Source organism: Stegodyphus dumicola, chromosome 11, assembly GCF_044657685.1.
Source record: "Stegodyphus dumicola isolate Sdum_Otavi_A_Nest chromosome 11, ASM4465768v1".
In the NCBI taxonomy this organism is placed as follows: Eukaryota; Metazoa; Arthropoda; class Arachnida; order Araneae; family Eresidae; genus Stegodyphus; species Stegodyphus dumicola.
The window spans coordinates 121,584,545-121,610,649 of record NC_140778.1 but is presented as its reverse complement, the minus strand read 5'-3'; the positions used below and the strand labels follow the sequence as shown (position 1 = coordinate 121,610,649).

The 26,105-nt window shown below is 36.4% G+C and overlaps 1 protein-coding gene across 1 annotated transcript in view; it reads left to right on the top strand.

Moving 5' to 3' along the window:
* The window catches only part of LOC118195164 (nephrin-like), a 393,767-nt gene that overhangs the window by 176,641 nt on the left and 191,021 nt on the right, over positions 1-26,105 (top strand). Inside the window, exon 3 of the mRNA XM_085827181.1 lies at positions 10,232-10,353. Coding sequence (XP_085683307.1) covers positions 10,232-10,353 — 122 coding nt within the window. The remainder of the gene's footprint in view (positions 1-10,231; positions 10,354-26,105) is intronic.

Below are 26,105 nucleotides of genomic sequence, written 5' to 3'. Positions count from 1 at the left end.
TTCATCACTAGGTGGCGCTCACATTCTGCTACACTTTTGCTATACATTCTCTATTTGTAATGTGGCTCGTTATTAACAAAAAGTGTATTTTATTAAAACGTGTCCGTCTAACTAACAGTAACATAGAATGGTATATTGTTGCGTGATATACTGCAAAGTTTTCTTCCTTTAAAAAAATTTTACGATTGTATTTAAATAATCATTGCCAACATATAACAGTTGGACGGATAGCATTTCCATCAATTTCGTGTAATACAAATTTAATACAAATACATAATACAAAATTTCTTAAACAAAAGCCATCCTCACGTAAAATTTTAAAACTTTAAAATTCTTTTCATATATTTCTTTCGCTCAGCTTTTGTGCTTAAACAAGCTTCTTAATATGTGTGTATGTGTGTTCAGCTTCATATCATATTTTCGTCTTTCTGAAATAAAATTATCATAATTTTTTTTTTATCAGACAGGAGAGAATCTCTGTTTTCTGGATAAATGATATTTTAACCTATCATATACTATATATATATGAATTTAATGCATGTTTCTGTGACACCTTTTGCTGATGTTCTTACTTCCAGGATGCCATATTAGAAGACAACTGGCAAAAAGCCTGCGAATTCACGCCGGCTAGGCGTGAATTTGCAGTATAACAGCGCTAAATGGAATGGAAAGCATTTTATGCAATAAAAATTTAAGAATGAATCCACATATATATTTTATAAGAGATGCTAATTGCGTTAGCTTTTTTACGAAATTTATTACTTTTTAGCTCTCGTATTTGTTATCGTTGATCCAGAAACATTTGAATGCTGTCTGTACTAGCTTCAAAAATTTAAAGCGCACATCTCATTTTAATTAGTGTGATGTATCAATATACTGTGCATGAATTTGTGCCTACCTGGTTGAGTGTTTTGTGGTTGCACTTGAATATAGATTCATGTCGAATCCATATATTAATCCTCTATTAATCCATATATGCAATAGAGTTTTAATACTTTTTGTTTTAAGGAATATGGCTTTATTTTTTTAAATATGCTGTCAATGATATTGTAATACTTGGTATTCAACACTAGCAGTTTCAAAATTTTTTATTCCCTCTCTCCAAAACTAGTTGCTACATATAGGTCAAAAGTTTTGTCCCAAATTGTGCGCTACATTTCAAGTAGGTGGAGTTATAAATAACTTTCGATGCAGTTTAGTAGATGGACATCGGTAAAAGTATAAGGTGTACTACAAGGAATGTAACGCTATATACTAGGTTTTCATTCTCAGTTTTTACTTTCCACAAATGTAGCACTTATTTTGGGACAATTTTATCGACGCAAATTTAGATGGTTCCCACGCTCCATTCTGTTAGGACTATACCGCCCGTATTTCAGAGAGATCATGTTTATGTGATTAAGGCGAAAACTCAAGGGCTGTCTGCCTAAAGTGAGGGATTGCTTTGTGGAAGAATTTCTAAGGCAAACTGCCTCGTATAGACAAGACAGATAATTGAATTTATATTTAATTAGCTTGAAGATTTTGAGCGATTACGGATGGAAGAGTCCTTACAAAATGGGACGTGGCTTAAGGGTGTGCGAAAGCTGGATTTTTGAAACTAATTTGGTACTGATTTGAGGAGCGTATGCTTGGTAAATAAAGTTGTTGGGGATTGATAACGTAGCAATCTGAAATTTCTGGAAAATCTGCAAACAAAATCATAAAATATTCAGTATCAATAATCAGTACTTGAATGTAGCAACTAATTTGGGACAGAGGAAGTATATGATTCATCGTGAATTAATGTCATACATGTTATTATTATATGCTGTAGGTGATATTGAAATACTTGGCATTCATAACTAACTAGCTTAAAATTTTATATAAAATTCATTGTGATTAATGTCATTATTATATACTGTAGGTGATACTGAAATACTTGGCATTATTTTGAATATCTGTAGTATTGCGATTACTCTTCAGAGCTCTAAATCTGCATTATTTAAAATTTTATTTTTTAATATTTCCTACAAAAGTATTTTATATTAATGAAAAAATCATCAGTAAATAAAAGCAAATATCTCTTTTAGAAATACTTTTATCTTATATATTAACAAATTTTAGATCATCATTTATTAATTTCTTAATTACATATTTAATAATGGCTCCAAATTATTTTGTCACACAGGACAACAGATGAAAATTTTACGCTGAAATAGTTTATGTTCTGAAGCTACCTGCTAACTTCGAACTATATAAATAATTTAAAAGTAAAATGTGTGCTCTAACTTACCCTTAAATTATAATAGGTAACTCAAATAAGTACAATTAAAAATAGCGTATATCTAGATGCAAGCTGGAATTAAAATCAGAATCAAGTAGCTGACGGTTATAAACGAGAAAAAAAAAAGGGGTAACTTGAAATTTCAAATTTTCTTTCTAAATAAAAATATTCTTATTAAAAGGAAATTTTTAATTTCTAACTACTACAGATTAATCGTTTCTAAATTTTGCATATAACAAAACAATTATTTGTCAGGGGTACCATTCTGCTCATTGTTTCTGTAGCAAAGCACAGCGGAAAATCTAAAAATCGACAAAATGGAAGGTAATAACCTTGTAATAAAAACATTTACATCAGACGACTATCGTAAGGTTCAGAGCAAACTGGAAAAAGCGGAAATTCCTTTCCATACTTTCTTAATTAACTCGGACAAAAGTATTCATCTTATTATCAAAGGACTAACCACAGAGCTTAGCGCTGATGAGGTTAAAGAAGAAATTGTAGCCCAGCAAGTTCCAATCAAAACATGCAGACAACTTCAACGCATCTGCGATGGAGCTATCCAAAAACTACCTATATATTATATTGAAGTACCTAAAACACCGGAAGGAAAAAAGATATACCAACTACGCACAATTATGGGCATGCGTGTCAGGCTTGTACCCTACAAATCGAGACCAGGGCCTACACAGTGCTTCAACTGTCAGCGCTATAGCCATGCACAAAGTGCCTGCCATAAACCGGCACGCTTTGTTCAGTGTACTGGCACTCACAAATCTACTCGATGCCCTAACAGACTTGCTATCAACTATATGGCTAAATGTATTTTGTGCTTTGGCCCACAGGCAGCTAAATGTGAGGATTGTCCTCAACGACCTGAGAAAACTAATAATTATCCCAATCCACCCAAAATGAACTTTAAAACCTCAGAAAATGACTTCCCTGCTATAACTCCGACTTCTAACTCAAATAATAGTCACTCAGAAACTTCCATTACTAACATGAAATCAGGAAAAAGTAACGCTCAAGCCAACAATCAATCATATGCTTCAGCCACTATCAGCCAGTGCTTAAATTGCGCCGGAGCCCACCGGAGCTCCGCTCCGGTGCTTCTCAATTTTTACGCCCCTGTATGATAGAAATATGTAAATTTTGCGTTGTTATTTTAAAACTCACACAACAAATATGACTAAAAATCAAATCCAGTTATTATATATTTACTTGAGCACAAAACAAAATGTGGTTAAACTCATGAAAGGTAAGACCTGTAGTGTATTTATGATCAGACATTAAAGTAAACTGTTTTCGTTTTCCAAGGAGAGCTAGCCACGCCCCTCCCTTTGTTTACTTATCGTTTTGCCATCACATATAAGTTAATTACGAATATCACTTTTATTATTATTATGAAAAGGTAAATCTGAGAACTTTATATGTTTCTTCGTGTACTTTACACAGAAAATACTCAAACTCTTTCTTGAAGGCCATTCAAACACACATTTCGATTATTCTACTTGTTTAGGCACGTTCTAAAACATTCTTTTACATGGACATGAAGTCGGAAATGTAGACATTATTTCGCTGTAACAATTCTTTAGGCTTTTAGGCCTTTCACATCTACGCGTACAAAATCAGAAAACACAGTGAGAACTTGAAACCAACCAGTGTTTTACCTCACTTCGCTTAGTAAGGTAATCAATTCCTTGCCCTCACGTGGCGTGGCTTCTTTCCTTCCCCTGGCTTCAGTTTCTTCGTACTGCAATAGCAGAGACGCCATCTTCATGTATTCTAATCTCCTTGAGCCAAAAGTATATCACCGAAATTAACAAATAGAAAATTACACTTAAAAGGTCTTTTAAAGAATTTCACATAAATTACTAAAGTAACTGATTTCATTCTTTTTTCGTAAAATATTCAATACTTCTTACATTTATTAATATAAGATTAAATACTTAACTTGAAAATCAAACCTATAGGTATTATTAAAACCTGGGAAGAAATTTTGTAAATAATTTACTGAATCAAATAAATATTGTTATATCAAGTAAATATTAGTACCATTGGCTACAGGTCTAACCATTGGGACAAAAATTATTTCAAATATAAAATTAGGAATAAAGTTTTTTAAATAAAAATTACAAAAATGACTATATTCCACCTTCGCTCTACAACTAATAATTGTAACATTGCTGTATGCTTGGATTTTTCATACTTTTAATTTTGCAAAATATCTATTTAATCCAAAATTATTCAACAAATGAGTACATTTAGTTCTGTAAACTTAAAAAGATGGGGAAAAACAAATGCAGTAATAAATTTTTATGAATCCATAGTTTAAATTTTACAGTGAAATTTTAAAAGCAAAATTTGCATATAACTAACTGAAACAGAAAAAATAACTAAAGACAATTAAAATGACTCCTAAATAAATTGAAAACACTGAATGTGGCGACTCCGTACACTTGTACTCGCCAACCGCGCGCCGTTATCACTAACTGTAACCGATGGTGATTTCGGCGACACACAGTCACGTCTCGTCGTCGGTGCGGTTGGTTGCTTCCTTTCCTCCAACGTGATTGTCTGTCAACTGTACTAATTAAGTTTTAATATTGTAATGTGATTAAATGTTTTTGTTATCTAAAAATTAGCTCTTATAGCATGTTATGAATTCATCCTTAAAAGCTCTGGCAAATTCCAGTACTCATAGTTTGTTGTTGCACACAGCCGCAACCACGTGCGACACTGAAATATATTATAATTATCCAACAACTTTAAAAAAAATTACCATGAAAACTTTTAGAAAATTATTTGGAATGGCCATTATGAAAACCAAGAGCAAAGTTTGCACCAATAGCCAAAACCATCTCACCTACAGCATTACATTTAAAAAGACTTTTAAAGAATTTCACATAACTAGAACCACGTACCTCTGACTACAACAACAAAGAACCTTTTCGAACAACGCGGTAAAAGATTGCTAATATGGCCGACGACATGCTGTTTTGCCTTCTCATGTTATTTCGCACATGCGCAGTGAGTTACGGAGAGTGGAAGGATTGCCCCTTTAAAATAAGCTTCAGGGATATACATAATGTGTCTCTTCGGTCTGACGGGGCCACATTTGCTTCGGTGAACCTTTAATTCTTCTCCTTAGATATTTGGCTCGAATCTCGGAAAATCCAAAACATTAACACGAAGTTGGGCCACATTCCCTGGCTGTCTCTTGGACTGCCTTAACATGATCATATAGCCTTCCTCAGACGACTGTGTCGACGGGGCGCCAACCCATCGAACAGCCCGCAGAGACTTTTCATGTTCATCGCCACAATCCATCGCTGGAGACTAAGCAGGGAGCCGCCACCCCCCCGACACAGCGCTTTTATCTACATGAGTGGCTCTCCCACAGCGAAGGCAACGGACACGACAGCACCAGTACGGTCCCTACCAAGCCCGCGCCTACCATAGGATGGACCTATGGTTCTAGTCCTGTGAAGAATGATTATTTACTACGTCGAATCGAAGCTGACAGGATACAGATCCAGTCAGTGGTCTGGGAAAACCCCGGGTCTCGTCCCATAAATGGTCGGTTCCGGAAATTCACACCAGTCGATCCCACGGGATGGTTGCTCAGAGTCATTAGCCTATACGGACCTAGGAGCAGGCCACGGAACCGTATAGTTTCCAGCGGGGCCACGAGGAGGTTGTGACATTGAAAAAAGCCATTTTGGAAAATTCGGATTTGAAGGAACATTTGGACCTGAAAATTCCAAGACTACCAAGAGTGTCTTTCATAGTTTTTGGTGTTCCTCAGGATACTACTTTTGAGGAACTATAAATAGCTTTTCAAGAACTCTTTTCATCAGGTGAGAAGAATTTTGTTTTTCCAAAGGAACCCAGACCCAGAACAGACGGTACGTGCAACTGTCTTGTTAAAGTGTCTAGAGAACAGGCACAATTGTTGAAGGACCCGAAGAGAGTCTATATTGGTTTCGCATCGTGCTTCTTTCGAAAATTTCCTAAAGTGACGCGTTGTTATCACTGTCAAGCCTTTGGTCATTTAAGTACCCAAGACGATAATCTCTACGAAAACCTCCTTCACCTCGAACGACACGCTGATACTCGTAACTTTCTAGTACTCGAATGCTACCGCCTTACCCTTTAGCAAAGTAGTTTAGTTCAAGAAATTCGAAATAAAACATGGATATTTAAATATTTTACAATAATTTGCCTATGAGGAAACTGGTAAACAAAAATTCAATAAGATTTTTATTCGGAATAACATATTAGCAGTCTTTTTTGGAGATTTCCATTCATTTTCTTTAGGTTGTTCATCGTCTCTCTATTGCCCGTTTTCAGCTGCAGTAGTTTCCATTACTGCAGGAATTGATTTCTTTCCATTCATGAGATTCAAAATTTCTGACATACTGTGTTCGCGTATCATCATCATTATTCTTTCTTCATCGTCTTTTCCGAACATAGAAGTAGTTGTCCTATTTTGAGAAACATCAGGCTCGGACATATTCATCACTTTCACTTTCTTACTCTTCCTTCTCGGTAAAATCTTCTCGTCGGAGCGGAAATTGCATTGATTTACTGGAAATCATTGATCTGTCGGATTCCATATCGTCATCGGAAGATTCACCCTGTGCCCTAAAAAAGGACATTTTGTTGTACCCTAGGGTACTTGAAACAGCTCAGGAGAAAGCAGTAAAAAACCTAACAGAAAAAAACTTGACAGTCCGCTTACGGGACTGGGACAGTTTGCAGTGACAAATCAGGAGAGCTCAGCAGTGCATGCTACTCGCTCGGCAGCTACAGCTCGAATCTCGTAAAATCCAAAACGAAAATCTCTTCGAAAAACTCCTCCACCTTGAACGACACGCTGATACACGTAGCTTTATAGCACTCGAATGCTACCGCCTTACCCGTAGGCAAAGGGGTTTTCTTTGGGAGGTTGAAAGAAGAAAAAAATTTCGTGGTTTCAATAATATGGATATTTAAATATTTTAAAATAATTTGGCTATGAGGAAACTGGTAAACAAAAATTTAATAAGATTTTTATTCAGAATAACAGATCACTTTATTTTAACATGCATTTTATTGGAATCGATGTCTCTTACCAAAAATCCTACGTCCAAGAAAAATCCACAAAAGAAGGCAAAAACTTGATGTAAAACTGAAATTGTAAATTTCCCAAAGTTTGCTGTATGCAACACCTCTAAGCCGTCTTCTCATTTGTTCAAATTTTATTAAAGGTTATAAGATATAGGTTTTAGAGCTATCAGCTATCAATGATTATTTTGTAAATGGATATTGTATATTTCATCGAACTATTACATATTTCTTTAGATATAAAAGTGAAGTATTTGGAAGATTTTCTGTTGTACAGGCGGATTAGTTCTGCTTCTATATTTTCATGTTAATCTTTATAAGTTGGACTCAATTTATATGTTCCCATATGGTCCAGATAATTAGTTCTGATGTGATAAATGGTTCTGTAATTTGTTGATTCACTTTTGAGAAGCACTCACTTCAGTGTCTTAAGATGGCCTCTTCTATTATTATGCAAAGTGATAGTAGCATCAAATGTAATTTGTTACTTAGTTCTGAAGTTTATATGGTAATTTCAGTTCACATCAGGGCTCTCAATCCTGGGTTATTCCATTTAGATCTAGTTTTATTAATTGAAAAAGGGACTGATAGGTTTTTGTTTTTACAAAATTAACTCATTTTCCATGATTTCTTAAATAAATAAGGTAATTTTTAAATAAGAACAATATTCAAGAACCCAGTGTATAAATAATTCTTTTTTATCTCTGCTATATATTTTAATTACTAAAGACATTTCTAACAACATATATTCTGTACCAGGTAAAGAATCCCCACAAATTCTTTAGTGTAATATCTCGCTCAATGCCTAAAAGTTTTTAAGTACTTAAGTTCTAAAAATTTTTGCCGGTCGCACAGCTTTTGTCGGTTTAGCCGGTGCTGTCCTCAGCATAGCAGTAACCGATTTTTAACTTAACCTTCAGAAATTTCCCAAGATAATTACATCTCTAAATGAAATACTAAAATGGAAATTGAAACTGAGAATACTCAAGCAGTAAAAATTCCGTTGTTCGATTCCCGGCGGCGGCGTTATTGAGCCGGCAACGTCGCGTTTAAAACAGCGACAGTTCGGCATAAGAGTATATTGATTGATTGGTTTAGAGCAGTAACCTACACATCACCAACCACACAGTCAGATTTTCACTTAGCCTATCCTTGTTCGCGGCAGTATTGATTTTGTCTTCTCCTTGTGACTTCGGTGAGCTCCCCTTTTTCAATTCCGACTCCTCCCACTTGCTCGTCCGGACTGGTCTACGTCATGTGCCCTTATGGGAAAAGTATCATTAAGCCGATACACTGTTTAAAACAGCGACTGTTTAAACAGAACTGTTTAAAACAGCGACAGTTCGGCATAAGAGTATATTGATTGATTGATTAGAACCCAGAACTTAATTTCTAAAATTAGAAGTACCGGAGCCCTATGGAAGACCGTCAGCAAAGAGGAACAAAAGTAAATAAATAAATAAAATGACTATTAAAACCATTAATAATTTTGAAATTAAATAGTTAATTATTATCAAATTAATCAGTAATTACTTAATTAATATTTATCAAGTTATTATTTAGTTAAATAAAAAATAAATAAAAAATTCTTATTTTTTATTTAAATAATTACAGATTAAAGTAATTAAATAATTAAAGTGAAATGAAATGCAAGGAGATAAACTAAAATTTAATATGCGATTTTTAAAATTATTTTATTGCCAAAAATAAAATTTTCGAGATCAAATTTCTACTGAAATAACAGTTACATAATTCATTCATTCATTAATTAATTACATAATTACATTCAGTTACATAACAGAAGTGCCGGAGCCTTCTTTTTTAGGGCTCCGGTGCGCTCCGCCTACAGTTACGATTTATCCCCAAAATTAAGAAGTACCGGAGCCGGGCTCCGGTGGGCTCCGGCGCAATTTAAGCTCTGTTGGAACCGTTTAGATTATATTGAGATTCGCAGAACACTAATTACTAATTTAACTAATTTTAGTCCCGATTTAGGAGACTACTAATTTAGGACTTAGTCCTCATTATGCCCTTAAAGATCAAGATACGATTTTACAACATTCAGATGTCTTCCATAGATGGCAGCACATCTGCTGCACAGTACCACGCTAACCCTAAAACTCAAGTTTAGGGCCAGGACCGACTCAAGTTTAGGGCCAGGACATAGTATAATTTGGCCTTGGCTAGGACAATAGATGGCGGCATTTGAGCCTGCCATTTTTCTCTTTTCACCGCACTTAGGAAGTGCTTCAAGTCCGATTATTTCGGCCTTTTATGAACTTTATTAGGTGCCCTCTTCAGAGAAGGAAAATTATTTTGGTAAAGGCCTTTATTAAGCCCGTTTGCTAAAAACTAGGATTTGGATATGGATGGAGTTATCTCAGCAGAGCTCACTTCGTTAGTTCCGCATTTTGCAAGATAATTTTTAATGAGAAAATTAATGCTATCAGGAGTAATAATTATTATGTGAATTTAGGAGTACGTAACAGTGAAATTCAAAGAAGAAAGTGATTGTACTTATTTTGCTTGAGTAGGAAAAGAAGTTATGCATATACTTATAGTAGTAATAATGCGTTTTTTATATTAAAATAGCATTTAGCTTGTTTCACTGATGTTAAATTTCCAGCTGATACTAACAGTGCTCGAAAACGGGAAATAACAAAGCATCAAATATTTAAATATAATAACAAAAGCAATGAACCTGAATTCTGAAACTGTGCCATTAATTAAGCGTTTAAAATATAGTAAAATAACGGAATAAAACGTTAAAAGCATTTAAAGTAGGCCTTTATAATTTAATGAAAGAAATTTTACATAAATAAGGTTTATTTATACTTTTTTTTATCAATTTTGCAGGTTTTGATCCAGACATCCCTGGCTACAATCGTTATCGTATGGTTAGCAATTCGTCTCTGGGAATTTTTGACTTGCAAATAAAAGACGCGAAGTTAGAAGATGATGCTGATTTTGAATGCCAGGTAACTTAGACTTACACTCTTTAATATACCGATCTATTGCAGGAAGCAACTTTACTACCGGTTCTGGAAATAAAGCCCGGAGGCACATGACGTATAAAATTCCGGACGTGCGAAAGTCCCTAAAGAGAAATCGTAGGAAGCTGGAGAGGAGGGTCCACGAACCAAATAGGGCGGAGGATAGTAAGGCAGTGCCATCTGTCGATGCTAGATATAACTAGAAGTTATATTGCAAATTTTTGAAAAGGAAAGGTGAAGAACGCACTAGTAAGGAGAATATGCGACATATAACATAAAGGCAGCTCCAGCTGCAAGTAATTTAGTTCATACTGCTATTATAAAATATGAAACACCACAAAGGAGAAATATCAGTTTTAGTGATTTTAAGGAATAGCAACAAAAATTAATTTGCTTGAGGAATTCAATAAATATTTGTACAGGTGACAGGTGACAGCAGGGCCGGACACCCGGACGGCTTACAATGACTACTCGGGTGCTGTCGGGACCCTGCAACTATCTGTAGCTGAAACTTTAAATAGACATAAATATAGTAGTTTACAAATAGAGAAAATAAATATTTGTACAGTCTAACGTCGTTAATTCGGACACCCATAATCCGGAATGATCTATAATCCGGACCCCAAAGCTAAAAACTTTCTGCGCATGCGCCGCGTTGGCACATGCGCATAGGCGTTTACGCGTGCGCGTAAGACCTATACGCACACGCGCATATGCGTGTGCGCAAGTGCAGAATACGTTTTTGCGTGCGCATTTAATGTATAACGGACGGTGCAAGCTAAAATTATATAATTATCTATTTCAGTTAATGTTGATGATTGCGTTGTTCCTTAATCTTCGAATTGGATGCGGCTTATTATTTTTTGTAGACTGTAAGAGCAATTTTATAAAAGTAAACTTGAACTTTCGATTATGTCAATTTCCGATTCTGGAGCTCCCAAAGGATCTACAAAACGAAAGTATGTCTCGATGTCCGTCAAACAAAAAGTGGAATTGCTGCAAAAAATGGATAAAGACATGAAGAAGGTGACAGAGAGGTTAGTGAAAACGAAAAAATTTCGATTGACAAGTTAGTCGGTATTCTCGGCACAGCAATTACGGGACTTGTAACTGAACAAGAAATCATGTCTGTTTATAGAATTAAAGAGAAAGTATTATCACATAAAACGAAACAACTTACATTGAAAGAAATGTTTAATAAAGTAAACAAATAAATATTAAGCTTCTTTTTTTTGTAAATTTTGATACCCTTTAGATCATAATTGTTCTTTATTTCATAAATTACGGTTTCATATTTTTAATTTTAGAATTTGTGCATGCCATCTTACGAGATTTAAACTGATGATCTATAATCCGGAAAAATCGATAATCCGGAATCGCCGAAGTCCCGACGAGTCCGGATTAACGACTTTTGACTGTATAATGTACTCATACTGGCAAAATAACTTTTATTGCATGTTACTCATTCTCGAGAAAGTGGTTGCTGAGATATTACCATCTTCTCCATGCTAGTACAAAAAGCTATGTAACCTTTCTAAGAAAATATTCGACTCAGAATGAGGCTACACAGCCTAAATGTATACTTTACTAGAATATATCTTCTAGAAACAGGGCAAAGAATCCCTTAGAGATTCTTTGAACAGGGTCACTTGTGGCAGGCATCTAGTTTAGTATACTAGAAGAAATTCTCTATTACTACCAAGGAAGTTAGAATACATGGAGATGGTGTCTCTGCTATTGCAGTACGAAGAAAGTGAAGCAAGGGGAAGGAAATAAGCCACGCCACATGAGGGCAAGAAAACGATTACATTACTAAGTGAAGTGGGATAAAATGCTAGCCGGTTTCATGTTTTCAGTGTGTTTTCTGATTTTGTATGCGTAGATGTGAAAGGCCTAAAAGCCTAAAGAATTGTTACAGCGAAATAATGTGTACATTTCCGACTTCACGTCCATGTAAGAGAATGTTTTAGAACGTGCCTAAACAAGTAGAATAATCGAAATGTGTGTTTGAATGGCCTTCAAGAAAGAGTTTGAGTATTTTCGTTGTGGAAAGTACACGAAGAGACATATATATTTCTCATATTTACCTTTTCATAATAATAATAAAAGTGATATTCGTAATTAACTTATATGTGATGGCAAAACGATAAGTGAACAAGGGGAGTGGGAGTGGCTAGTAGGGCTATCTGCCTAAGGGGAGGGATGCCTTTCGTGGAGGACCTTCTAAGGGAAACTGGCTCGTATACACGCTACACATGGGGAAAACCACGAAAACGCCCATGCAGCCAGCCCGTTCGCGGGATTCGAACCTCGGATCGAACTACCAGTGTTCAGCGTCTTTACCGCTCGGCCGCTGGTGGGCCTTCATGGAAAAGAAAAACAGTTTACTTTAATGACTGATCATAATTACATTACAGGTCTTACCTTTTATGTGTTTAACTACATTTTATTTTGTGCTCAAGTTAATATATAATAACTGGATTTGATTTTTAGTCACATTTGTTGTGCGAGTTTTAAAATAACAACGTAAAATTTACATATTTCAATCATTGTTTATTCAAATTAAGTTGTTTTGAAACATAAGTAATATTTATAACATGAAAAATTTGAGAATTGTATATAATTAGAATAAGTAAATTATAATCAAATTATAGTTTGAGTACTTAGTTACTGTTCTGTGTTCACAATACTTTTAATGCTGGCATTTATTAATTACAGAATGCAATTACATAATGTAAAAATTATTGCAATTACATAAAATAGAATTTATAGCAATTATATAATGTAGAAATAAAATGAAATGGCGAGAAAAGTAAAGGAAAGAGGACGTGAAGAATCTGCGATGTTTTAGGAAGAAAATTGGGTGTGGTTAAGAGCACGTCAATCTTTCTAAGCCACGACTACTAAGGGCATGCTTTCCCACTTCCCACTTTTTTGGCTTCACTCGGACTGCGTGGAGAGCATCTTCATGAGTTCTAACCTCCTTGATTACTACACTATACGAGATGCCTATACAAGTTAATCCTGTTCACCACCTAAGTCAGAGGTCTTCAAACTTTGTTGACTCATGGAACCCGTAGCGCTTTAAGAACGTTTCGGGGAACCCATCCCATCTTTATCTTTAAAATATACATTTAAAAATAATATGTAGAATAGATTAATATGTTATAGGTGCATCACTGGCTGAAGAGCATGTCAATTTTTAAGCCACGACTACTAAGAGCATGCTTAACTGTATTTTTCATTAAAAAATGCTAACAAAAATTTAATTTAATTTACTAATTATTTACTCATAATTCGTACTTCACGTGTCAGCTACTCTGCCTTATTTAGTGATAAGGGTGTACTTGCAGTTTTTTTACACAAACTGTCGGAGTCTATCTACCTTGATATTATTTGCAATCGCAGTTCATATTCGGCATTTAATATTTTCTGTATTTTGTTTTTGTTGCCACATACGTTGAGAAAGATTTTTCACTTTTAAAAGTGCATTTTTCCGAATCAGATTTAAATGTTTATAACTGTTTGGAAAACTTCTAGGTATTCTGCATAAATCTACAACTAGAAATTTAGGAGCTGTTGTTACGTAAGTTTAGATTTTAACGTCTGATAACATGCCGATAAGCAGTACCCTTTGCTTCAATTGGCAAGTCTTCTGATTTTTCGTAGGAAACTGAAGGATTTTTTTCTCAAGTTTTACTACGGGAAATATTTTCTTATAGTTTTCTTTAATTTGAATAGGCGCTTCATTGTATAATTTTTGACACCGTCGTCCTCATTCAATTCACTTTACCTTAGAAAACTGCTTAGTTCATCATTTTCTTTGCCATATGGTGACCACATGTTTAGTTTCTAAACTAATCTATAACAAATGTAGCTTTAGATTTTTTAGTTAACAAACTCCACTCAGTTAGCGTGACCAAGGACCAAGGCATTTGGATTACGCAGTACCTTTGCAATTAACTCCACATCATCGTTCATAAAAATGAAATAAATAAGAGAGAAGCAGTCGCTAAAGTAGATGAAAGAGCAGATAAGCTGAAGTCGGGAGTCGCTAAGAAGCCTCATTGTTAGGACCCAGGAGGAAAGAGTTTATCACAATTGAAGGCGTTTAGCCAAAGAATATGTATTGTTAAGAAGAAAAGCTTTGCAGCAGCAGGAGTGGCTCCCTCCGAACGAAAAAGGACACAACTGCTCATGCGTGAAATATCTGTCACCAAAAAGTGCCAAAGCTCGAAGCTGATATCGAAATTCGAACAGGTTCGACGGTCACGTTTATTAAGAGTTTAAAGCTGTGTGATTCCATTTTTTCCCCTACATATTGACAGATATAAAATCAGACATCAAACTGCGATATGGATAATACAAGTTCAACTAGTAAAGCAAAAAAGCACGGAAATTCGAATTTAAATTATCCGGAAAAGTCAAAGAACGATTCATCTTATCCCGTGTTCCTGAATTTCCTGTACACGTGGCGGAGGTGGAACGTCTCGGCCAAGTACATCACGAAGGGGAAAATTCTCGCCAACAAGTTCCGTCGCCAAATCCCTTGGCGAACTGTCCATCTTCTTTCTAGCGGCGTAGAAGACAAACTGGTTTACATTTCGTCTATGGACCTTTCCTTCTTTACATAGACCTTCTTTGGTTTATCCCCCCATAGTGAATCAACTTCTTGTAACTCAGTAACAGAGAAGGCAACCGGGAGGCATATTTCACAAGTGCACATCTGTGAAGCCACCGAGGGAGTGACTTCTAGTATGGACGAATGAGCCTCCAGTAATATTTCTGTCATGTCACATGACCTTTCGCGTGCTTTGAGATTTAAGCAAGATGGTTGAAAATATTCTGCCACGCAATTTTCTGTGAAAAATAATTAAAGGATCGTCGATTGCTTCTGAAACTTTTCATTGCGAAGTTAGATCAAATATAGGCAATTATGAAGATATCACTACCTGGTTGAAATAAATGCAAACACATGTTGGATATTTCGCAAAAATATCGATGTGAGATATTACTTAATAAGTGGTAAATAAGATGAAGAAAGAAATATGTGATAAACATCTGATCCCAAATGCAATCTTTACATAAAACTACGCGTACGAGAAAAATATTTTCACCAGTTATATATGTATATAGAAGTCAGCCACTTTTCATCGCAGTCTATATGAAAAAGGCGTTCTATAATAATAACCAATGCAGAATTTTAGTCAAAGTGAAATTTACTATTTTGCATTCGTATACATTTAGTGTGTTAAATTTCACATTTAATAACTGCTCACTCTTAAGTGAACTATCTACACAAGAAATACTCATCAAGCAGAGTGAATTTATCTTATTCGCAACGAATATATTCAATTTATTCACATATAACTTTTAATTTTAACAATGGATATAATCAGATAGTATGTGTTCTGAATCTTACGCTTTAAAAATCAAAAGAATGCACTGAAATTCAAAAGAATGCACTGACAGTAGATTCAGTCGTTCTCATCTCAATTAAAAAAATATACACTTGAATTCTCTTAATCCACATAATATGCCGTGAACATCAATCCAAATATTAATGAGTGATAAAAATCTCGAAAGTGAAATGTCAGCGATTAATTAAACTCAGAAAACGAAAGCATTACAAGATTTCTACTATTATGTCATATATTTATAACTGCGAAACAAATGCAAATTAAAACGTAAACAACATAAGCTCACAAGCACGAAGATTAAGCGTCATAAGAGCAATAGCAGCTCATTGGTCCATTTTCGAAGCCCCTCCCTCAGTGGCTGCGCTGATGTGCACTTGTGAAATATGCAACCGGGAGGCGAAGAGCGTGGATGGTTACCATGGAGACAGAACAGCTGATGGAGTGAGGCGCAGATGAAGATGAATCGGTCCTCGGGAAACGTAAGGTATTGAATCCAAGCGATTAGCTAAGAGCTTTGGAATGGTCGGATCGGGGACAAAAAGGGTCACTGACCGAAGAAGGCAGAAAGAGGCGAAAATCGCGGTTGCGGAGTATTCGAATCTAAGTTAACTGTGGGATTAACTGGAGCAGGCTTTGGGCGGCGAAGATACGAAGGGAGAATGAATGCAGGAGATGTAATGCGTGTTGCGCGAATTTAATTTATTATTAAATCTGCAGTGTAGTTCAGTTAGCGTGTAGAAAGTTAATTTAAGGAAACTGAATTAACGCCCAAAGGGACGTTAGCCCTGAAGGGTAGTCCTTCTCGAAACTGCATTTTGCGTCGAATCACTGTAAACAGCTGTTCACTTTTCAAATTTTTGCCACTAACTATTATTGCCCTGTATTGTATTTAAAGAAATTAAGAAATGAAGAATCTGCATGAATGCTGTTAAATGAGCTACAGCGGAATCCCAAAGTCTATAACCTTCTGATTCATCAAAATATCAGAAATGAATTCTGCCTGTAAAAATATATTTTTTTTATTTCTTTATTGTAAGATGGCATTGTGTCATAGGTCTGGCATTGTGTGTAATACATTACTTCGTAAAGTATCACTCGTTCGTTCTTTTTTTTTTTTTTTTTTTTTTTTTTTAAAGCCCAAAGGGGCGTTAGCGTAGAAAGTCTGTTAGTCTTGAAACGGCATTTTTTGTCGAATCGCTAAAAGCATTGAATCACGTTTCAGATTGTTCCAACCAAATATTATCATCCTGTATTACATTTAAAGAAATTAAATAATGAAGAATCTGTATGACTGTATGTATGTTTCTGCACTGTCAAAAAACCACGATACCTAGAGCCATCAAATTCTGAATAACATAGTCATCCACCCTAATATTAACATCTGGAAGCCCGAATCTTAAATTTCGAATTTGCTTTAATACGTATTTCAGATTTTTTAAACGTTAACGAATTTTTAGTTATGAAACTGAACGATTTCAATGCAGCAATGGCAACACACTGTATGGAATTAAACATTTTTATCTCCAGCGTGAGTGACTGTCTGTCGGAAATTATAAAAGAATGCTTCTTTTAAATATTTTAGCCCAAAGGGGCGTTAGCCCAAATGCTCTCGAAACGTGTGTATATGTGCGTAAATGAAAATAATAATAAAAAAAAAAAAAATTAAAAAAAAAAGGGGGGGTGCCTCATTGGGCGTTATATAAAATCTGAAAGTCTTCAGACATTTTTTTTCCTTATATATATATAAAATTCATTCAGAATAAAAAGAAACTAAATTTTTTTTTTACTAAGAACGCAGCTTGAAATTTTGCAAAAACTAAATTCATACTCTTTAGTTCATAGAAAGCATCTAATACCCTCTTCGTTCGTAAAAAGCAGCTAGGACATCGAATTCTAGTAACACCTACTTTGACATTTAAGCCCCACCTACTTAAAGATTTCGTTTTGTGCACTAGAGTTATACATCAAGCAGGCACCTCATCCCGCTATATTTAAGCTAATATTTAGAGAATTAAGCTCTCATATAACATTAATTTAAACGAAAACAATTATTTAAAAATGTTTATTCAGGACACAGCTTGAATTTCACGAAGGAACTACTCTTATATACGCACTCGCTTGGCGACAAATCTGTAAGGTGTCATATTACTATCCAAATTTTTTATCTACATTTCGAACTTTAAGCCTAAAATGTCTCCAAAACCGCGGTTTTCGTACATGCAAAAACTACGTTTTGAACACACAATTTAAGGCAAAAATCCGAAACAAAAACAAAAAATTTAGATAGCAAAAACGTAAAGTTTCTAACCAAAAGTATTTGACAAGAATCCATGTACACAGTGATATGTTTTAACTTAAAAGAACATCTACGAATTGCACAATCTAGGCAGCGAAAGAATCTACGAGCTACGCACACCTCGCTTTAATAAATTAACATAACAACAATAATTTTCAAGGAATACCATGTACACAGCATTCTGTTTAAACTTAAAAAAAAAAAAAAAAAAAAAAAAAAAAAAAACTACGAATTGCACAATCTAGGCATTGCGCACTAATCAATAAAATAAACTAAAATAATTAAAATAAATTTCAAACAATTAAAAAAACTACAATAAGGACAGAAATCCATACTAAAAAACAATAAACATAACATTCTATAGAATAAGAACAAGAATAAAATAAAATGCACTTATCGTGAATGAATGCTTCTTCGAACAGGAGAAATGCCAATTCCAAACATCACCGAAACAAATTCACCATAAATTTGTTAAAAGCATCTTCTCCCGCTTCAGAACAACGATGGAAAAATATATAACCACCAAATAAAACTCAAAATGGCATTTCCGATTATAACTAGGCAACATAGCTTTAACATGCCGCCACGTAATCTCTATTTTATTTCTACGACAGTCAGGCTCAGTATCCACAAAATTGATAATGTCTTTCTCAAATAAATGTTTAAAACCTTCTCCTAAATACTTGTAGAATTTCCAGCCACCCGTAAAATTAACATAACAACAATAAGACAATAACATAACAACAATAACACAATTGTACCAGGCACGCGACTAAAATTTTGCCAACATGTCTTCCATTGCATCATAATCATTTAAAACCACAGACGCACACACGAACCAACTAGCAACTAAAACCACTAGAGCAAAAAATTTCTAAGGTAGTCATATCCAAGTTTCCACATTAAAAGGGTTGCCATAGAAACCAACATTGCCCCCCAAACCAGCGCAGAACACGTAATCGTGCCCAAAACGTTCACAGCATATATATATACACAGCACACTTCGCCGCATTTGGCGACCTTATGGCGCATATAAGAGTAGAGTCTCAACCAAAAGTAAATTTGTAATATTTGTGTTAGGAAAAACAGGCTGACTCTAGCTGCACGTAATTTTATTTCAAACCCCGCCTACTGGATAACTTGCATTGGTGAAAGAAAGTAATTGCCCACTAGCAGCCAAGCGATAAAGTCGCTGAACACTGATAGTTCGGTCTGGAATTCAAATAAGTTTAAATTATAAGTTTAAACACTTATATATACAGTTTACAATTGAAAACCTGGTATTTATCAAAGTTGAACCTTTACAACCAAGATTGTTGCAACTCACAGGGCTACAACATGCAGGTTACAAATTAAATAAGCACAGCAGGGATTATTAATATAAAGATTTAATATGGATATCTCACACAAGCTGAAAACGTTACATTACTCTAACTAGTGCATACATATAACTGAGTGAAAAGGGAATTTCCCCGCTTAGTTCGCAGTTAAAGAAAAAAAAATAAGAATAATAAAAAATAGTCCAATCAGATGCAGCGCTCGACTTCGCTAAGCCGTTACGTAATCGTCTGTCTGCAGCAGCCGTCTCCAACATTCTCCCCCTCTTTGAGTCGACTTCAGGTTGGCTCAAAGACATACAGTACCTGGTCGAAGAGATCTAATCTCTGAGGCACCTTGCAGGATGTTACTAGAGTCATTTGAAGAGTCATTAGAATCTGAATGCTCATCACTAGAAATAGAAGAAATAGGATTAGTAAAAGAGTTATCGTTTATTGGATCAGTGGGTGTGTCTGTTAACTGCACTTCCAATGGAAAGACTCGCTGAATGGGACGAAGCAGCGTGCCAGCTTGAGTCTTTAGTTCTACAGTTCTCACCTTGCCATCTTTCCCAGGAATTAGTGGAATGACTTTACTTAGAGGCTAATACATCCGTTTTTTGATGTCATCTCCTATTAAGATAATTTCACCCAACCGTAGCTTTGACGATGGATCCTTCTTATTTTGGACCAGAAGGCCTAAATATTCTTTCCTAAATCTATGTCTTAAATCATTAAATAGTTTTTGGCGATGACTAGACCTTTTTCGAAGACCTTTCGAATCGCAGAAATCAACATCGGGAACACCTAAGGTACGATTCTCGATGAGAAACATGGCTGGGAAAAGTGGGATTAAATCATCCGGATTTTCCGACAGATAGGTAAGAGGTTTAGAGTTAATTATTGACTCGCAGTCGCACAATACTGTGTACAATTCCTCGGTTGTAAGAAACGCGTTAACCGAGTGCCCTTCTCAACAGTTGGTTGGTTGGTTTATTAGATTACGGCAAAGCACTCGAGGGCTATCTGCCTTAAGGGAGGGATGCCTTCGTGGAGGACTTTTTAAGGGAAACTGGATCGTATGCACGTTACACACGGGGAAAACCACGAAAACACCCATGCAGCCAGCCCGTTCGCGGGATTCGAACCTCGGACCGAACTACCAGTGTTCAGCGACGTTACCGCTCGGCCGCTGGTGGGCCCTTCTCAACAGTTCCTTTACTACACGAACTAACCTCTCCCACTAGCCTCCCCACCAAGCGGCTGTGGGAGGATTAAACTTCCATATTATGCGTTGTATAGCCGTTTGCCTCAAAATTTGTTCCCAATCAATGTTACTAAGTTCTCTTTGCGCTCCTCTGAAATTAGTTCCGTTGTCGAAATAAATTATTCTCGGCCTCCCCCCTTCTGGCTACGAATCGTCTCAATGACAACAAGAATGCGTCGGTAGACATTGAGGAAGTCAATTCCAAATGAACGACCCTATATATTGCACATGTGAACAAAACAATCCAAACTTTTTCACCTCCCTTCACATACAAGAGTCCTGCCAAATCAACTCCTACCACCTCGAATACTGCTGCGTCATTGACACGATCGCCTGGTAGAGACACCGGCTCGCAACCGGGAGACTTGGCCTTGTATCGATTGCATCTTACACAATTTTCTACGACTTTCCTGACCGCTCTTCTGCCCCTCACTATCCAAAATCGCTCCCTTAATATTCCAAGTAATATTTGGGTTCCAGCGTGACAGTTTTGTAAATGATAATATTCTATCAGACGCTGGCTGAATATACACCGGTCTGGTAAAATAATTAGACAAATAAATTCAGGGTTGTCGGATCGCGCTGTAATGCATGCATTCTTGAGCTAGACTCTAAGCGTAAAGGTGCTCTATCTCCTCGCTCTTGCATCTTGATTACTTAGCGTTTTACTATCTGATTATACTTGTACTATTAAAGGTTGGCATTCGTTGAACTATGTTCATCAGTTTGTCGTAAAAAGGCCTTGCGACGTACTGTTTTATTTATATATTTATTTATTTACATTACAAGAGGAGGAAGCGGTGTTTGAAGTTTCGTCGTGAAAGAGATTGGGCCTGCTACCGAATCCTATCTGACCACGTGCTAAGTCGAAAGCTTTATTTTGCTTATCCACTGCCATCGCCTTATTGCTGTTAACTGTTATTAATTGCTATCATTTTTATAATATTATTTAGGATTAAATTCTAAATATTTATTTAATTTTTCTTGGCTTGGATTTTCTTCCTACATAGTTACCCCAAGCACTCGCTGTCAGTGTGAGAGGCAGGGGCCTTGTAGGATTCCACCTGTCATCTGTCTGCCGGGACACCGTCGAGTGGGCCCGGTTTCGGAGCGCAGTTTTGCATGCGCTTATTTGGGCGCTAGATTTGGACAGTTCCTTGACTTTTGCGACCATGGACAGGATAGATGCGTTTTTACGGTAACTCATTATTGAGTACGAACGCAAAGAAAAATTAGGTGAATTAGACGCGAGAAAGCTTAAGGAACTTAAGTTTTCCCAACTCATGCTTAGTACATACGATGCTGAATTCAAGGACTTAGACACCGAGGCTAATGATAACCTAAAAGAGCAAACACATAATTTAGCTGAGCCACGTGCTCATATAAATGATAACACACAGGATGATAAAGAACCGAGCGTTCGCACTATTGAGGTTAGTAGCAACAGCGAAAGATCTAGAAGCCCTATTGACATAGATATTAATTGTTCTGGGGATGAAATAACCTTAGACAAAGACACAAGTTCAGACGACGAGTTCTATGCCCAACGCTGAGGAGATAAAACAGTTAGGACCAGGATTAATAATAAGAATTTGTATAAAAAAAAACAAAAAATCGATAATATGACTGTGACTAACATACTTGAGCTGCCCGCAGCAACTAAGGTGCAAGTAAAAATTAATACAAATATCACGACAAACATGACAGAGTCTCGTGCTGCTAGTACTACGCATGAAAAAAATAATTCTAATAACACGGCTAGCACTGGCTCTATTAACAATTTAATGGATACTAACAGTAAAGAACAACCAACAATTCAAGCAGTTACTGATAATCTACAAACCACTGAAGGTGACTTCCCTAAAAAGAATAATATGCCACCCATCACAATTAAACTAGACAGTAAGGGTTGGAGTAAAACCAGACGCATTTTCTGGGAAAATAATATCAAATTAACACCCCATACAGTAAATAACTCTATAAAAATCTACACCAAAAATGCTGAAAAATACAAGTTAGCGATCAATCTGCTGAGAGGAGCTAACATTGAGTACCATTGCTATATCTTACCCCAAGATAAGGATTTAAAAGTTGTCGTAAGGGGACTTTTGAGAGATGACGACCCAAAAGAAATACAGCACGAATTAGAAGCAACGAATTACACCATCTCATCAGTAAAACAAATGACACGGCGTAGGAATGGTGAAATTACCAAACTACCACTTTTTCTCATTTCTTTACCCAAAAAAGACAAATCAGCAGAAATATTTAATGAGGAATATTTATTAGACTTAAGAATCAAAGTCGAGCAGTACAGAGGAAGAGAGGGACCCCTGCAATGCTATAGGTGCCAGGAGTTCCACCCTCCCAAATGTGTCAGATGTGCTGACAACATGGACAATCACTTTTCATTTCAATGTCCAAGTAAGAGAAAGGAGACGCCCCCAAAGTGTGCCAACTATAATTTAGATCACACCTCCAATTTCAGGGGGTGTGAGAAATTTCCCAAGAAAGCTAACACTAATTCTGAAAAACCAAAGACATATGCCAGTCGTGTGATTGAAAATAAATCTTTCGCACAAGCTTTATCTACTGGAATTTATACTGATACAATCAACGAAGCTAAGAAAGTCTTTGCTGATTTAGCCGAACTGGTATCTGTAATCAAAAGCTCCGGCTTTTTTCTTTCCAAACAAATAAGACAAGTTAAAAACTTAAGTAAAGACAACCAGACCTCTGAACCTAATAATAATGGGCAAGCACACCACTAACAAAGCCCCTATTGTATTAGCATATTGGAATGCTTGTAGCGTTCTTAATAAAGTCACGGAATTGCAAAACTTTCTCACAAATCACGATGTTGATCACTCATCACTGAGACGCACGCTACACCTTGTAGGAATATTAATATTGTTAATTACCGCACATTTAGGTGCGACAGAATGAGTCATAGAGGCGGGGGGTCGCTATTTATGTGCGCAACACCCTACAGTCCTGTTTAATTAAGGAAGACGGAAATAATATTCACGAGGGTGTCACAGTTGCTGTACACCTTCCTTTTTATAGTACCATCTACTTTATTTCGGCCTACAATCCGCCCACAATGCAACTTAATGAAAATATCATCTCAAGCTTCTGCCCTAATGACCAGCCGTTTATTACCACTGGTGATTTAAATGCTAAGAACTCTCAATGGGGCTGCCGTTGTACGAACAAGAATGGAAAGACTCTGTATAACTTCCTTTTAAAGAACCCTGTTGCTATTAACGCACCAGCTGAGTATACTTATAGACCTAGTAACCTCAGCAGGGATGATATTCTTGATATAATGCTCACAAATATCGATATTCCCATGACTTTTGAAGTCATGCACGAGCTTACCTCCGACCACATCCCCGTGCTCGTCCTCAAGAGACCTCAAGAGTGGATAGCAAGGAACTGATAAAAGTCACAAACTGGGACCGTTACGAAGATTTACTTTGCAATAACCCTCCTGCCATAGGTAGTTTGAAGAGCAGAAATGACATAGATTCTGCACTTAATAAATTCATGGGTAGCATCAAAACTGCCATCAATAATGCCTCGCGTGTCATTAATAAAGAAAATTACTCAAGGAGACTTCCTAGGAACATCAGGGATTTAATTACGAAACGCAACCGTCTTCGTAAAAGATGGCATTTCACCTGGAGTCCCCAGGTTAAATCTGAACTTAACCGACTGAATAAGAAAATTAAAAAAACTAATTGACTTGCACAGGAATGAAATCTGGGAGGAGAAGATTTTAAGTCTCAATCCTATGGACGGCTCACTTTGGGCTTTTATTAAAAGTCTCAGACGTAATACTAGCAGCACTAGGCCCATTTTCACTGACGACAACATCGCTATTACAAATAAGGACAAGGCTGCGGTTCTCGCAGATTATTTAGAGCAGCAGTTCATGCCAAACAAAACTCCACGTGACATTGATTTCGTTTACGACATTTGCTACAAAGTTAAAGATTGGCTAAACGCTCTTACCGTCAGAAAACATGTAAAATACGTCTCCCCACTGGAAATTAAGGATTTAATTAAGAAACTTACGGCCCGCAAAGCACCTGGGCATGATACTAATAGTAATATTGCCATCAAGAGACTACCCATGAACATGATTACGAAGTACACAAGTATCGTAAACGCCTGCCTCAACATCAGGGCTACTTCCCCAATTGCTGGAAGCACGCTAAAATTATATTATTGCCAAAACCAGGAAAAGATACTACCCGGCCCGAGGGCTACAGGACCATTAGCTTACTCTCAGGGCTTGGAAAAGTTTATGAACGTGTTATTCTAAATCGGCTCAAGCCCTTCTTATATGTACTTCCGCCCGAACAGTTCGGATTTCGCGCAAAATTATGTACTTCCAAGCAGCTGGTAAGGCTTGTGGAATTTTGTAAAGATGCCTTAAACCACAGACAAAATGTTGCCATCCTCATGCTGGACGTGGCGAAAGCTTTCGACCTCGTCTGGCATGAGGGACTGATTTACAAGCTTATTAATTTCAACTTCGAAAGGGGAATGATTGAGCTCATTACTTCATTCATCACAAATAGAAGCTTTTCTGTCTCCATCGGAAAAGACGTCTGTGACACTAGAAAAATTAATGCTAGTATACCACAGAGCAGCATTTTAGAACCAATTTTATATTTATTATATGTTGCAGACTTCCCGCGCGACCACTTGGATAGAAATAACTTTTTAGGATGTTATGCAGACGACACAGCTTTAGCTGTGAAGTCTGCTAACGCAAATCATGCTTTAAAGAAGCTGCAGGACATTATGCCCAATATTGAATCCTGGTGTACTAAATGGAGGATATCGATCAATGCGCAAAAGTCGCAACTACTTGTCATCAGGAGAAAACATACACGGACCCCACTCAAAATTAAACTTTATCTTTTCAATGAACAGGTGCGGCAAGTCACAAAAGCCAAGTACCTCTGGGTAGTACTGAATCAAAAACTAACTTGAAACGACCATATCACTAATGTGAGGAAAAAGGCTTTCGCTGTAATCAACAGTTTAAAGCCCCTTCTTAACAAATTTTCAAAATTAGATCTGCGTCGAAAGCGGCTTATGTATATAATGAACATACGCCTATCATTACATATGCTTCGCCAGCCCAGAATACGGCTAAAAAGAGAGACTTGTACATACTGCAAGTAATTCAGAATAGAATACTTAGAATGATTACTAATGCTCATTACTACGTCAGCAAGGCCACTCTACACTGAGACTTGAAATTTAGCACAATTGAGCAGCATTTGCACAAACTCATCAAGAATTTCTTCATGAAAGCTCTTAACTGTGCCCATTTGTCTAATTTAAACACACTAAATTATACAATTCAAGACGAGGACTGTGAAATTCGACCACTAGCGGCCAACCTTGCAAATGACTCT